Source organism: Ranitomeya variabilis, chromosome 2, assembly GCF_051348905.1.
Source record: "Ranitomeya variabilis isolate aRanVar5 chromosome 2, aRanVar5.hap1, whole genome shotgun sequence".
Lineage (NCBI taxonomy): Eukaryota > Metazoa > Chordata > Amphibia > Anura > Dendrobatidae > Ranitomeya > Ranitomeya variabilis.
In genome coordinates, this window is record NC_135233.1 from 415,978,581 (window position 1) to 415,994,257 (window position 15,677).

Genomic DNA, 15,677 nt, shown 5'->3' on the forward strand with positions numbered 1-15,677 from the left:
AAAAAAAAAGTTTCAATCACCCCTCATTAGCCCCATTCAAAATAAAATAAAAAATGCTCATATTTGGTATCGCCGCGTTCAGAATCGCCCAATTTATCAATAGATAAAAAGATTTAACCCGATCGGTAAACGGTGTAATGAGAAAAAATCAAAACTCCAGAATTGCTTTTTTTTGCTCACCACAACATTGCACGAGAATGCAATAACGGGCAATCAAAACATTGTATCTGCACCAAAATGGTATCATTAAAAACGTCCGCTCTAAGCCCCAAGCAGCCCCAGATCCTGAAAATGGAGACGCTACGGGCCTTGGAAAATGTCGCCTTTTTTTTAAAAAAAAGCAACAAACTTTTGGATTTTTTTTTTCACCACTTAAAAAACCCAAAAACCCCTAAACTTGTTTGGTGTATACAAACTTGCTATGACCTGGAGAATCCTAGTAGCAGGTCAGTGCAAGCGTTTAGTAAACTTACGGTAGTAAAAAAAAAAAGAAAAAAACTATTGTGGAATTGCACTTCCTTAGCAATTTCACTGCACTTGTAATTTTTTCCTTGTTTTCGAGTACATTATGTGGTAAAATCAATGGTGTAATTTAAAAGTATAACTTGTCCTTCAAAAAAACAAGCCCTCACACGGCCATATTGATGGAAAAGTGAAAAAGTTATGGCTCTGGCAAGAAGGTGAGCAGCAAACAAATGGAAAATGGCCCTGCCGTGAGGGGGTTAATGGTTGGCGAGATGTTCTTTTCCTGAAATTCTGTGCCCTTTTTTCTCTACACTTACCTTTGATCATTGTGGCGACAGATATCTGTTTCAACCTCAACGGTCCACAGGACTTGTTTCCAAATGCATCAGGCTTGTTTAGATGTACTTTTTAATATTTCCAACCATGAATATTATGGTGAGGATGCAGGAGACGTTTTCTTCTGATGACTCTTCGATGAAGGCCATATTTGTGCAGGTGTCTGTGAACAGTAAAACAATGTACCAGAACTCCAGAGCCTCCTTAATCTTTCTGAAGATCTTTTGCAATCAAGCGGGGACTCTGAATTCCCTCTCTAACAATCCTAAGGGTACCGTCACACAGTGCCATTTTCATCGCTACGACGGCACGATTCGTGACGTTGCAGCGTCGTATAAGTATCGCTCCAGCGTCGTATACTGCGGTCACACGTTGCAATACACGGCGCTGGAGAGATAATTTCATGACGTATTTGCGATGTAGAAGCCGTTGGTTACTGTGCGCACATCGTATACAACCTGTGTCACACAATGCAATCATGCCGCCACAGCGGGACACTAGACGACGAAAGAAAGTTTCAAACGATCTGCTACGATGTACGATTCTCAGCGGGGATCCGGATCGCAGTAGCGTGTCAGACACAGCGATATCGTAAATGCATCGCTGGAACGTCACGAATCGTGCCGTCGTAGCGATCAAAATTGCACTGTGTGACGGTACCCTAAGAGCAACTCTCACTGAAATTTTGCTTGGTCTTCCAGACTTTATCTTTACCTCCACTGTTCCTGGTAACGGCCATTTCTTGATTATATTTCTAACTGAGGAAAGGGCAATGTGAAAACGCTTTCTCCTACTTATTGGGCCTCCACCATTGAGTGCTCGGTAGCTGCTTAGAAGATACTATGGCTGCTGTTTTTTGGCACAAGGTTATAGGAGGCTGAGTTTCTATAAAACTGGAAATTTACATCACCGGGCCTTTCCTAATGATGATCATGGTGCTGAAAAAGTCATAGCCCTAACAGACTAAGGGCTAGAACCTTGATCAAACTGATCTGAGCGCACAAATCTACAATGGTGCCCAAACTTTTGCATCATCTCTTTTTTTTTTCTAATTTTTAAATGTAAAAGATGAAATTATATACATGTATATATTGCCTAAAATTCAAAAGAAATGTGTCATATGTAATTTTAGGCCTCTTAGATCATTTCACCTTTTAACTTGCATATGGTTCACAATACCAGTAACTCTCTCATTCACATGTATATGTATGTACTGTCTGTGTATATCCCGGGGAGGGGGTGTATGTGAGGTCTGTATACCTGGGGGGAGGATGAAGGTTATGTGTGTATTCCTGGGGGGAGGATGAAGGTTATGTGTGTATTCCTGGGGGGAGGATGAAGGTGATGTGTGTATACCTAGGGGGGGGGGGATGAAGGTGATGTGTGTATACCTGGGGGGAGGATGAAGGTCATGTGTGTATACCTGGGGGGAGGATGAAGGTGATGTGCGTATACCTGATGGGGATTGAAGGTAATGTGTGTATACCTGGGGGGAGGATGAAGGTGATGTGTGTATGCCTGGTGGGGAGTGAAGGTGATGTGTGTATACCGTATACCTGGGGGGAGGGTGAAGGTGATGTGTGTGTGTGTGTGTGTGTATACCTGGGGGGAGGATGAAGGTGATGTGTGTGTATTCCTGGGGGGAGGATGAAGGTGATGTGTGTATACCTGGGGGGGGGGGATGAAGGTGATGTGTGTATACCTGGGGGGAGGATGAAGGTAATGTGTGTATACCTGGGGGGATGAAGGTGATGTGTGTATACCTGGGGGGAGGATGAAGATGATGTGTGTTTGTGTGCATACCTGGGGGGAGGATGAAGGTGATGTGTGTGTATACCTGGGGGGAGGATTATTATTATTATTTATTGTTATAGCGCCATTTATTCCATGGCGCTTTACATGGGAGGAGGGGTATACATAATAAAAACAAGTACAATAATCTTAAACAATACAAGTCATAACTGGTACAGGAGGAGAGAGGACCCTGCCCGCGAAGGCTCACAATCTACAAGGATGAAGGTGATGTGTGTATACCTAGGGGGGGATGAAGGTCATGTGTGTTTACCTGGGGGGAGGATGAAGGTGATGTGTGTATACCTGGGGGGAGTATGAAGGTGATGTGTGTATACCTGGGGGGAGGATAATAATAATAATAATTTTTATTTATATAGCACCAACTTATTCCGCAGCACTTTACAATTAAGCGGGGACATGTACAAACAATAAATTCAATACAAGTTAAGACAATTTAAACAGTGACATTAGGAGTGGGGTCCCTGCTCGCAAGCTTACAATCTACAAGGAAATGGGGGGACACAATAGGTGAAAAGTGCTTGTTATTTCAGGTCTGGCAATTATAATACATAGGGATTTTCATACAAAGCTGCATGATCCGGTCATCAGCCCGTGTGTTTAAGTGCAATAGTTAAGTATCAAGTGCAGTTATCATGTGTATGGAGGGTGTGGAGACAGATGAATAATAGGGTGCAGATTCAGGGTAATATTTGGAAGGAGGGAACAGGGCAAAGTTAGTTTACTGAGTAGTTGGTGTAGTAGGCTTGTTTGAATAGATGGGTTTTTAAAGCTCGCTTGAATAGGTCGGGGCTAGGTATCAGTCTGATCGTCTGGGGAAGTGCATTCCAGAGAGCTGGCGCAGCACGAGAGAAGTCTTGGAGACGGAGGTGTGAGGTTCGGATTATGGGGGATGCTAGTCTTAGGTCGTTTGTAGATCGGAGGGCACGTGTAGGGCGATAGAGATGAGAGAGGAGATATAAGGCGGATGAAGGTGATGTGTATATACCTGGGGGGAGGATGAAGGTGATGTGTGTATACCTGGGGGGAGGATGAAGGTGATGTGTGTATACCTGGGGGGAGGATGAAGGTGATGTGTGTATACCTGGGGGGAGGATGAAGGTGATGTGTGTATACCTGGGGGGAGGATGAAGGTGATGTGTGTGTGTGTGTATACCTGGGGAGAGTGAAGGTGATGTGTGTATACCTGGGGGGAGGATGAAGGTGATGTGTGTATACCTGGGGGGAGTGAAGGTGAAGTGTGTATACCGTATACCTGGGGGGAGGATGAAGGTGATATGTGTATACCTGGGGGGGAGGAGTGAAGGTGATGTGTCTATACCTGGGGGGAGTGAAGGTGATGTGTGTATACATGGGGGGGAGTGAAAGTGATGTGTGTATACCTGGGGGAGGATGAAGGTGATGTGTGTATACCTGGGGGGAGGATGAAGGTGATGTGTATATACCTGGGGGGAGGATGAAGGTGATGTGTGTATACCTGGGGGGAGGATGAATATGATGTGTGTATACCTGGGGGGAGGATGAAGGTGATGTGTGTATACCTGGGGGGAGTGAAGGTGATGTGTGTATACCTGGGGGGAGGATGAAAGTAATCTGTATACGGGGATGTGGGATATACGGATCACACTGTGCAGCAGTAGTGTCGTTGCAGTGTGTCTGCAGCCCTCTGCTTTCTCCCATCGCAGGCTGCGCTCGCTCTTCCTTGGGGACGGTCTGGTTGGTAATCCCGGCTTTGTCCTGAGCCCGGTGATGACACAGCGGCTCCTGAGTGCCGAGAACTCCAGTGTGAAGGTGTCTATAGAGATCCCGGGCTCCCAGCAGCCGGTGACCTTCACCTGTGATGGTGAGTACGTGCGGCGTGGACGGATGGCGGATGTATTGGTGTGTTCTGTGCCACATGTGTCTCGGCATGCTCAGTACGGCACGTCAGACTCTTGCTGTTTCGGTCGTGCACTCTCTACTGATCAGCATTTAGAAGTCTGAATACGTGTGTGCGGCACACCATTAAGCTGCGCATTATGCAGCCGCCCCAGGGTGACTACACCGCTAATGTGCTAGCAGACGTTTCCGTGCGTCTACAGCGAGGTCAGATCTAATCTTGACTGAAATCGAGGTGGATTTTATGCGGTGAGTTCCTGGTCATTTGGCTTCTGGTCCTGTGCTGGTGGCACACCGCTGCCTTCTGGCTCGCCCCCTGTGTTTGGCGGTCAGCCCTGAAAGCTCACGGTGTCGTGCTGGTGTTTGTCCTCTGTCGCCCCTCTGGCTCGCCCCCTGTGTTTGGCACTCTTCCCTGATGCCTTGCGGTGTTGTCCAGCTGGCTCGCCCCTCGTTTTTAGTGCTCAGCCCTGACGCATTGCGGGGTCATGTGCTTGTGTCTGCCCTCTGCAATCTCTGGTCGCCCCTCTGGCTCTCCCTTCATGTTTGGCGCTCAGCCCTGACAGCTCTCAGTTTCATGTGCTTCTGTCTGTCCTCTGCACCCCTGGTCGCCCCTTAGATTCACCCCCCTGTGTTTGGCATTCAGCCCTGACACGTCTTGCAGTTTCGTGTGTTTGTGTTGTCCCTCTGTACCCTGGTCGCCCATCTGGCTCGCCCCCTGTGTTTGGCGTTCAGCCCTGACAGCTCACGGTATCGTGCTCGTGTCGGCTCTCTGTCGCCCATCTGGGTCGCCCCCCCATGTTTGGCGCTCAGCCTTGACGCCTCCCAGTGTCATGTTCTGGTTCGGCCCCCTGCATCCTCTGGCTCGCCCCCAATCTTTGGCTCTCAACCCTGACGTCTCGCGGTTTCATGTGTTTGTGTCGGCCCCCTGGTCGCCCCTCTGGCTTGCCCCCAATCTTTGGCTCTCAACCCTGACGTCTCACGGTTTCATGTGTTTGTGTCGGCCCCCTGGTCGCCCCTCTGGCTTGCTCCCTGTGTTTGGCGCTCAGCCCTGACGTCTCACCGTCTCATCTGCTCTCTTGCAGTGAGCTCACCGGTGGAGCTGATCATCATGCAGGCGTTGTGCTGGGTCCACGATGACCTGAGCCAGGTGGACATTGAGAGTTATCTCCTGAAGGTGTGCGGCCATGAAGAAGTGCTACAGAAGTAAGTGACCCCCTTCTCCGTACGCGGCCGTCTGTCAGTAATAGTCTTATAGGGGTTGTCTCTCCATAAACAAAGCACATCAAGGAATGACTGAAAGCAGCGTATGTATACGGAGCTGTCTACTGTGTCCTCCTTTATTCCCGCAGTGAGCATTGTCTGGGCAGCCACGAGTATATACAGATGTGCCGCAAGTGGGACATGGAGATCAGGCTGCAGCTGCTGTGTCGCCGGACCGTGTGCCGGGCGATGGCACGCACCGTGAGTATGGCTGTGGTTGGGTTCTGCTGTGACATGAGCGCTCAGGGTTGGCGCCGGGCCATTGCTGGGCGCTGATCAAATATTTCTCATTTCCGTCCTCAGCTGGAAGCTGCTCTGTTATGTCAGTTCTCAGCTCTCACCCTTGTGCCAAGAGAAGATTGCAGGGAGATGAGGATGAGACTGATGATCCTCTCTGGGGTTATAGGAGGAGGATGAGGCTGATGATCCTCTCTGGGGTTATAGGAGGAGGATGAGGCTGATGATCCTCTCTGGGGTTATAGGAGGAGGTTGAGGCTGATGATCCTCTCTGGGGTTATAGGAGGAGGATGAGGATGATGATCCTCTCTGCGGTTATAGGAGGAGGATGAGGCTGATGATCCTCTCTGGGGTTATTGGAGGAGGATGAGGCTGATGATCCTCTCTGGGGTTATTGGAGGAGGATGAGGCTGATGATCCTCTCTGGGGTTATGGGAGGAGGATGAGGCTGATGATCCTCTCTGGAGTTATGGGAGGAGGATGAGGCTGATGATCCTCTCTGGGGTTATGGGAGGAGGGTGAGGCTGATGATCCTCTCTCTAGGGCAGGGGTCCCCAACCTGTAGCTCGGGAGCCACATGTGGCTCACGATCCCATGAATTGTGGCTCGCGGCTGTCTGCCAGCTTGGTGCATTAGCTCCAGATTTAGTAAACTGGTATGAAGAGCAAATCTCAAATTGTGAACTTTGTGAGTAGCACTGCATAGAAGAGAAGATTTGGGTACACTTCTACTGGTCTTGGGAGTTTAGAGATAATTTAAGTATGGTATGCTATAGACATGATACTACCGGTCAGAGGAGGTGCTTGAAGATGGATGTGACTATGTTAAGCGTGCGTGATGGGAGAATGCTGAATGTGGTGGGAACCCCTGGATCTTGGTATACTGCTTCAGGGTAATTTGTGTGGAAAAGCTTTGGTTATCATTATACCCGTAATGGGGGCTTTGGTTGCCACTACTGTGAGGGAGGCAGTAGCTGGATGTGGCTCGCGATCCTCTTGCAGAGCTGAATGTGGCTCTCAAGGTCAGAAAGGTTGGGGACCACTTCTCTAGGGTTACAGGAGGAGGATGAGGCTGATCATCCTCGCTGGGGTTATAGGAGGAGGATGAGGCTGATGATCCTCGCTGGGGTTATAAGAGGAGGATGAGGCTGATGATCCTCTCTGGGGTTATAGGAGGAGGATGAGGCTGATGATCCTCTCTGGGGTTATAGGAGGAGGATGAGGCTGATGATCCTCTCTGGGGTTATAGGAGGAGGATGAGGCTGATGATCCTCTCTGGGGTTATAGGAGGAGGATGAGACTGATGATCCTCTCTGGGGTTATAGGAGGAGGATGAGACTGATGATGCTCTCTGGGGTTATAGGAGGAGGATGAGGCTGATGATCCTCTCTGGGGTTATAGGAGGAGGATGAGGCTGATGATCCTATCTCTGGGGTTATAGGAGGCTGAGGCTGATGATTCTCTGGGATTTTTGGAGGGTCCTCAGAGCTGACATTGGGGGAGGGGAGCTGTGCGGAGGACACGAGTCCTCCTGGGATATGAGCTTGCATTATTTATTGCCGTCACTTCCTCAGTCTGCAGAACGCTGTGATCTCGTGATTCATGGAGCGGATATGTGTTGTGTGTGCGGCGCCCGCTCTCCACAGGTCACAATGTACCATGAATAGGGTCTCCAGACATGAGTCTATCAGGCTGGAGGGAGCAGCGAGGGGTCCACACTCTCCTGTCATTAGTCCGGTGGCAGCATAGCGGCTGCCTGTGTCTTAGTCCCTGGATCAGACTGGTGACTGTTGAACAATCCCATGGGTCACGTTACTGCGACTGCTGCTCTCATATGGTGTCAAGAGAGGTGCCGGCCATCACGAGAGGGTCCTGCGGTGACGACCCCACTAGTGTGTAAGATATATATAGAATCCCTCCTATATTATGTGTTTTCTCCCGTCTCTTGCCTCCTCTAGGCTGCAGATGACGAGACGCCCATTGACCTGGTCGGACACTTGGCGCTGCTGGACAGGCCATTCAAAGTGCCAGTTACACGGTAATGTCCTCCACCTCCTCCACACATCTGAGATTCATGGCTGTCAGCTGGAGGAACCATACACAATCCTGTAGATATCAGACCTTCTACTGGCCTCAGTCTTCATTAGCCCTGGTGTAACATTGTCTAGAGAAATATATAGTGGCCTGTAAAATTTTGGGCACCCCTGGTCAAAATTACTGTTAGGCTATGTGCAGACGTTGCGGATTTGTTGCCTTTCCACAGCATTTTTTCCGCTCGAAAATGCTATAAATCCTCACTGGATTATTAAAGCAATGTTAATCAATGGCATTCCTGAATTGTTGTGCATATGCTGCTGATATTTCTGTCCTTATTCTCAGCGTTCTATTTTCCGCAGCATGTCAATTCTTTTTGCGGATCTGCAGCTTTTCTGCACCCATTCACTTCCATTAAGTCAGTCACATCCACAGCAAAACCGCAGGTGTAAAAAGGTTTGTGGATTTGCTGCGGATATGCTGGCAAAAACGCTGCAGAAAAGGAATGTGTGTCTGTGTGTGGCTGGAGACTGTGTCTGTGTGGGCGGAGACTGTGTCTGTTTGGGCGACGTGAGATTGGGAGATGTGACTGCTTTACCCAGCGTTTGGCGATACACTGTGGGAGCGATTATCTCCTGTCAGTGGTTCAGCTGATCTGCTCCTGTGCTGTCACTTACGGCACTACCGCTGTGTGAGAAGTTTCCCACGCAGCTGTGCCGTAAGTGACAGCACGGAGCTGATGAACTCCGATGAACTCTCACGCCTGCGCACTGATACACTGTGGGTAGAATGACCTACTGTCAGTGTATCACCGGAGACCGATCACATCTCTCGATGTGACTGTTCTACATGTGAGATCGTTGTGGGACACTCGGTTAATGGACTACAGCTGACAGGGAGTATTATATGTTGATTTATTATTTTATTTTTGTTGCAGGAGACGAGGGCGTCGGGGACTAGGCTTTAAGTAAGTATCGTTAATTAAGATTCAATAAAGGAGTATGTATGATTATTTCAAATAAAGGATTTTATTCTGGCCATGTCTTTATTTACAATGTAACTATAGGATTAGTAATGGATAGGTGTCTTATAGATGTTTCTCCATTACTAAGCAGTGGGCTTGATGTCACATGACAATACAAAGGTGACATCTACCCCACAAATATGAACCCCACTTGCCACTGCTACAGGGAAAGTGGAAAGAGGGAGGCTCAGTGCCAGAATTGGCGCATGTTAGAGATGCACCATTTCTGGGGCGGCTGAGAGCCGATGTTTTTAGCCTCAGGGGGGGGGGGGGGGGGGGGGCAATATCCATGGACCCTTCCCGGGTTATTAATACCAGCCCGGAGCTGTCTGCCTAGTCTTGGCTAGTTCGATTTTATAGGGGGGACCCCATGTTTTTTTTCTGGGGTTCCCCTGTAAACTAGCCAGTAAAAGGCTAAGCAAACAGCTGTGAGCTGATATTAATAGCCTGGGAACCTTTATGGCTATTGGCCCCTTCCCAGAATATTAACATCAGCCCTCAGCCGTCGGCTTTCCCTCTGCTGTGAGCCCATGCAATTTTTTACATTTTTTTCTTTAATAAACAGATATTGCATTTCACGCAGATTTCTGAGGGTATGTTCCCACAGTCAGTAAATGTTGCAGGTTGGACGTTGTGTAAATCCGCAGTGGCCAGATGTTATAGAATAGTGGATGGGATTTTAAGAAATACCATGTCCACTATGCATGCTTCCCTGCGGAGTCTTTACAGATTGCAGCATGTCTCCCCAAGATAAATGTCACCCGTCCAATGTATTTGGCACGGTGATTTCGCACAGGTCAATGAACACATGCGGAATCACCTACGTTCAAAAGCCGACAGCGCTTTGGACAGTGCTGCGTCCAAAGCGCTGCCAATTACTGACAGTGGGGCCATAGTTTAATAACAGTTGCTGTTTTGTTACAGCATATGTAGGTTTTAATTAATGTTAATGCTTCTACATAGGCTGGTGACTGTGTGCCTTTATGTAATACTAGATGGTGGCCCGATTCTAACGTATCGGGTATTCTAGAATATGTAGGTAGTATATAGCACAGGCTACGTACTATATTGCACAGTGACATAGTATATAACACAACCGACGTAGTATATAACATAGCTACGTAGTATATAACAGCTACGTAGTATGTAACACAGTGTACGTAGTATATAGCAGAGCTATGTAGTATATAACACAGCCACGTAGTATATAACATAGCCACGTAGTGTATTGCACAGGTATGTAGTATATAGCAGAGCCACGTAGTATATAACAGCCACGTAGTATATTGTAGAGCCACAAAGTATATTGCACAGGCACGTAGTATATTGCACAGCCACGTAGTATATAACAGTCACGTAGTGTATTGCACAGCTACGTACTGAATTGCACAGCTATGTAGTATATAACATAGCCACGTAATATATTGGTCAGCGACGTAGTATATAGTAGAGCCACGTAGTATATAACATAGCCACGTAGTATATTGCACAGCCACGTAGTATATTGCACAGTCACGTTGTGTATTGCCCAGCTACATAGTATATAGCACAGAGATGTAGTATATAACAGCCCACGCAGTATGTAACACAGCCCACTTAGTATATAGCAATGTAGGCACTATATGCGTGGTTAAAAAAGACTTAAAATACAAAATAAACATATACTCACCTCTCGAAGGCCCCTTGAAGTCCTGGCGCCTGTGCGCGGTGCACACGGCAGCTTCCGGTCCCAGGGTTGGTATGAGCGCAGGACCTGTGATGACGTCGCGGTCACATGACCGTGACGTCATGGCAGGTCCTTCTCGCATAGCATCCTTGGCACCGGAACCTGCCGCTTGCACTGCCGAGGACAGCGTGCGACGTCGGAAGGTGAGAATAACCTTTTTTTTTATTATTATTATTATTTGTAACATTACATCTTTTTACTATTGATGCTGCATACGCAGCATCAATAGTATAAAGTTGGTCACACAGGGTTAATAGCTGCATTAACCCTGTGTGAGTGCTCAGCGCTGACTGCAGGGCAGTAAAGCAGCGGCCATTTCGCTGCCAGACTATGGCCGTCACTGATTGGTCGTGGGCGTTTTGCCACGACCAATCAGCGACTTGGATTTCTATGACAGACAGAGGCCGAGACCAATGAATATCCGTGACAGACAGACAGAAAGACGGAAGTGACCCTTAGACAATTATATAGTATAGTACATCACTTTTTTTTAAATATAGATCTTTATTTAGCTTACAAATCCTCATGAAAATCCACATTAAATCCGCTCTGAATTTCCACTACGTTTTCTGCCAAGAGATGCAGAAACTTCGCAGAAATTTCCACAAGCAAATCTGCAACGTGCGCACATAGCCTTATTGTGAAAAGTTAAGGAGGGTAAAGATGAAATCTCCAAAACCAAGGTTTCAGCCCTTAATTAACCTGTTAGGGTTATGGCTTTTTCACCATCATCATTAGGAAAGGCGAGTTGATTGAAATTTCCAGCTTTATAAAAACCCAGCCTCTAACGTTGTGCCAAGAAACAGCAGCCATAGGATCTTCTAAGCAGCTACCGAGCACTATGAAAATGGTGGAGGCCACAAAGCAGGAGAAGGCTATAAGAAGAGAGCAAAGCATTTTCACATTGCCCTTTCCTCAGTTTGAAATGGAATTAAGAAATGGCAGTTACCAGAAACAGTGGAGTGACAGCTGCTCTTAGGATTGCTAGAGAGGCAAACCAATACCCCCGCTTGACTGCAAAAGATCTTCCGACAGATTTAGGAGCTTTTGGAGTTGTGGTACATTGTACCACTGTTCAGAGACACCTGCACAAATATGGCCTTCATAGAAGAGTCATCAGAAAAAAACCTCTCCTGTGTCCTCATCATAAAAGTCATGGTCAGAAGTATGCGAAACAACATCTAAACAAGCCTGATGCATTTTGGAAACAAGTCCGATGACGTTAAAATAAAATTCTGTGGCCACAATGATCAAAGGTGGACAAAAAGGACACAGAATTTCAGGAAAAGAACATTTTGCCTACCATTTAAGCATGGAGGTGGATCAGTCATGCTTTAGGGTTGTGTTGCAGCCAGTGGCTCGGGTAACATTTCACAGATAGAGGGAAGAATGGATTCAATGAAATTTCAACAAATTCTTGATGCAAACAACACCAACTGCAAAAAAACTGAAGGTGAAGAGAGGATGGCTTCTACAAATGGGTGATGATCCTAGACTGTCACGCACAGTGTAGGAAAGACTAAGTGCAACACAAAGGGATGAGGAGAAGGGAGCCCAACACAAGGGAATCGGGAGGTGGAGATCGCTAGGCAAATCTAACGTCACCCTGTCTGCCCCAAGCGTCCCTATATAGGTTCTGAACCTATCGCCAAACAGGATACATAAACCCTGCTCGACCCTAACAGTAAGCCCTGCTTAGGCAAGGATGGGGTGGCTCTGGTTGATCCCTGCTATAACTAAATACAGATGGGATAAACAAACAAGGGGAACACAGCTTGAGTGGACTCAAAGAGAAAAACAGACGTTTTCCAAACACCAAAGAGAAAGATAACCGACTGCTATAGCCCCAAGCCTCAACAGTTGGAAATGGAAATATCGGCGGCAACTCCCAGCAGCAAGCTGGGATTCTATAAACACACCAATCCAGGTTTTTCAAACAGAATCCTAGAATGTTAGAGTTGGAAGGGACCTCATGGGTCATCTGCTCAAAGCAGGAGTCCCTAAATCATCCCAGACAGATGTCTGTCCAGCCTCTGTTTGAAGACTTCTATTGAAGGAGAACTCACCACCTCTGGTGGCAGCCTGTTCCACTCATCGATCACCCTAACTGTCAAAAACTTTTTTTCTAATATCTAGTCTGTGTCTCCTCCCATTCAGTTCCATCCCATGGCTTCTCGTCTTTCCTTGTGCAATTGAGAATAATGATGATCCTTCTACAATGTGACAGCCCTTGAGATATTTGTAGACAGCTATTAAGTCTCCTCTCAGTCTTCTTTTTTGCAAGCTAAGCATTCCCAAATCCTGTAACCGTTCCTCATAGGACATGGTTTGCAGTCCGGGAAGGCCGGGCCAGGGGAAGTTGCCCCTTGTTCCTAAAGTCAGAAGGACTAGGAAAGAGTTTGCAGAGCCAACCACTGAGACCTTCTGCAGCTAAATGCAGTGCGACTATCTGCAGCCTCTGACAATCCCGTGACATAAACATACATCACAATCCACAATAGACGACCTCAGAAGGCGCAAGTTAAAGCTTTTACAATGGCCCTCACCGTCCTCCGATCTGGACATCATTGAAAATCTGTGGCTAGAGTTCAAAATAGCATAGGAAACGAGGCGCCCCAGGAATCTCACAGAACGGGAAGATTTCTCCAAGGAAGAACGGAGGAAAATGCCTCAAACAAGATTGAGAACACTCTTGTCTGTCTACAAAAAGGGTTTACAATCTGTGATGCCTTCAAAAGTGGTTGCTACTAGGTACTAACTATGTAGGGTGCTTAAACTTTTGCATTGGTCCATTTTCCTTTTTGTAATTTTTAAAATGTAAAAGATGAATATCTATATTTTTTGCCTAAAATACAAAGGAAATGTGTCATCTGTAACTTTAAGCCAGTGTCACGGCCACATGACTACGTTCAATGTGACCCATCTGCTTCTGTGCTAAAGGACTTACATCAGAGACACAAGGATCTGGGAATATTCCTTCCGCACTGGACGATACCTGTCATAAGGGTTATTATACCCTCTTAGAGATCTGCTCTAGGGTCGGTGATGCGGGGTAATCTCTGATTTTCCATCAATTTTAGCACAATAAAACTTCCATACCACTTTTCTAAATTCATGAAGGATTAACTCTTCAAGCTCAGCTTGTCTTTTAAATGACCATTTATTACACCATGGATCTGCTCTGCTCGTTTGTGTTGTTTTAGACTCAAAAATGGAATTTACCTAACATTCATTCAAGACAGTGTTGCAGATATGAGTACACCATAATGAAAATCTTATGAGAAAGCTAAGGTTTAGACTACAAAATTCTAAGGAACAAGAATCCACTGACAGATCAGTTTAATCCTTATTTGCACCAGTGTCCAGCAGACGGGCCGCTATAAGAGGGCCATACTGAACACCGAAATCTCCTGCCCATTACATGCTGTCGGCAATGGCACCACATGGAAGAGAAATGTCACAAGACCTGAGAAAGGTAAAGGCTACAAGACTATCAGCGAAGCTTCACTCATCAGTCAGATACTGGAGCAAAAGTGATAGATGGTGCTGCACCATCTCACAGAGACGTCCAGCAACCACGGAAGTCACCACCGAAACGGGAGCGTCTTGTGGTGCGAAGAGAAGAAAAATGTAATGTAAGATCCCTGCAGTTATCTAAAGAAGAAGAAAGCTGAATCGGGGGACACAATGCAGCGCACAATGCAGAGGAGCTGCAGCATGGGGGGCGTCCATAGAGGAACCACTTGTAAAACCCAGACACAAAAAGCCGCCTACATTGTTCCGGGGCCCAGGGGGAGAAATATGGAGATACTGGGACTCGGGAGGGAAGAGACTGCGAGAAATGTTTGTGGAACTGACTGCTTCTGAAGAGACAAGTTGTTGCCACTCTCCATCCAACCTCCAGGCCTAGAACACTCCTTACATATCATGACTGTCACACACAATACTAGATGGAGGAGTTACTGATTGGGGGTGTACTCATTTCTGAGCCAACTAATTGGAGTAAAACGGAAGCTTTTATGATAAGTTAGATTATTTTGACCTCCCTGTCATGTACTGGGAAAAATGGTATAGAGGAGAGATGGAGGGCCGCCCCCAGGAGAGGTGGAGGGCGTCCCTGTGTATAGAGGAGAGATGGAGGACCGTCCCCGGGTATAGAGGGAGAGGTGGAGGGCCGTCCCCGGGTATAGAGGAGAGGTGGGAGGGCTGTCCCTGGATATAGAGGAGAGGTGGAGGGCTGTCCCTGGGTATAGAGGAGAGGTGGAGGGCCGTCCTCGGGTATAGAGGAGAGGTGGAGAGCCGCCCCTGTGTATAGAGGGGAGGTGGAGGGCCGTCCCCGGGTATAGAGGAGAGGTGGAGGGCTGTCCCTGGGTATAGAGGAGAGGTGGAGGGCTGTCCCTGTGAATAGAAGAGAGGTGGAGGGCCGCCCCCGTGTGTAGAGGAGAGGTGGAGGGCCGTCATCGAGTATAGAGGAGGGCCATTCCCGGGTTTAGCGGAGAGGTGGAGGGCCGTCCTCAGGTGTAGAGGAGAGGTGGAGGGCCGCCCCCGGGTATAGCGGAGAGGTGGAGGGCCGCCCCTGGTTATAGCGGAGAGGTGGAGGGCTGCTGTATATACTCGTAATGACATTTACCGGATCCCTTATTGTCTTCTGCAGGCAGAACGTTGAAGAGTTACTGGACTCTTTCCACAATCAAGTCAGTATGTGCCTTAAAAATGAGGTGCGTGGGGCTCGCTGTTCCTTGGGGTCTCGTGGATTCTTCCTGTGCTCAGATACTGTGCCCCTGGTGGTCTCTGGTCCCAATATTTGCCCACCTCTGTGCCACTATTCTAGGGCCATGGCTTGTTCCTGTGTCTTAAGAAGAAAAGACCCTCGAAATTATGGGAATAGGGCAACACAAGGAGAAAA

General features: G+C 47.6%; 1 protein-coding gene across 7 annotated transcripts in view; it reads left to right on the forward strand.

The window, feature by feature from the left end:
* The window catches only part of PIK3C2A (phosphatidylinositol-4-phosphate 3-kinase catalytic subunit type 2 alpha), a 241,093-nt gene that overhangs the window by 94,512 nt on the left and 130,904 nt on the right, over positions 1–15,677 (forward strand). For all 7 annotated transcript variants that reach the window (XM_077286575.1, XM_077286569.1, XM_077286576.1 and 4 more), the window contains exons 4-8: positions 4,299–4,456; positions 5,574–5,694; positions 5,841–5,952; positions 7,946–8,025; positions 15,426–15,489. In XM_077286575.1, the coding sequence (XP_077142690.1) occupies positions 4,299–4,456; positions 5,574–5,694; positions 5,841–5,952; positions 7,946–8,025; positions 15,426–15,489 (535 nt within the window). The remainder of the gene's footprint in view (positions 1–4,298; positions 4,457–5,573; positions 5,695–5,840; positions 5,953–7,945; positions 8,026–15,425; positions 15,490–15,677) is intronic.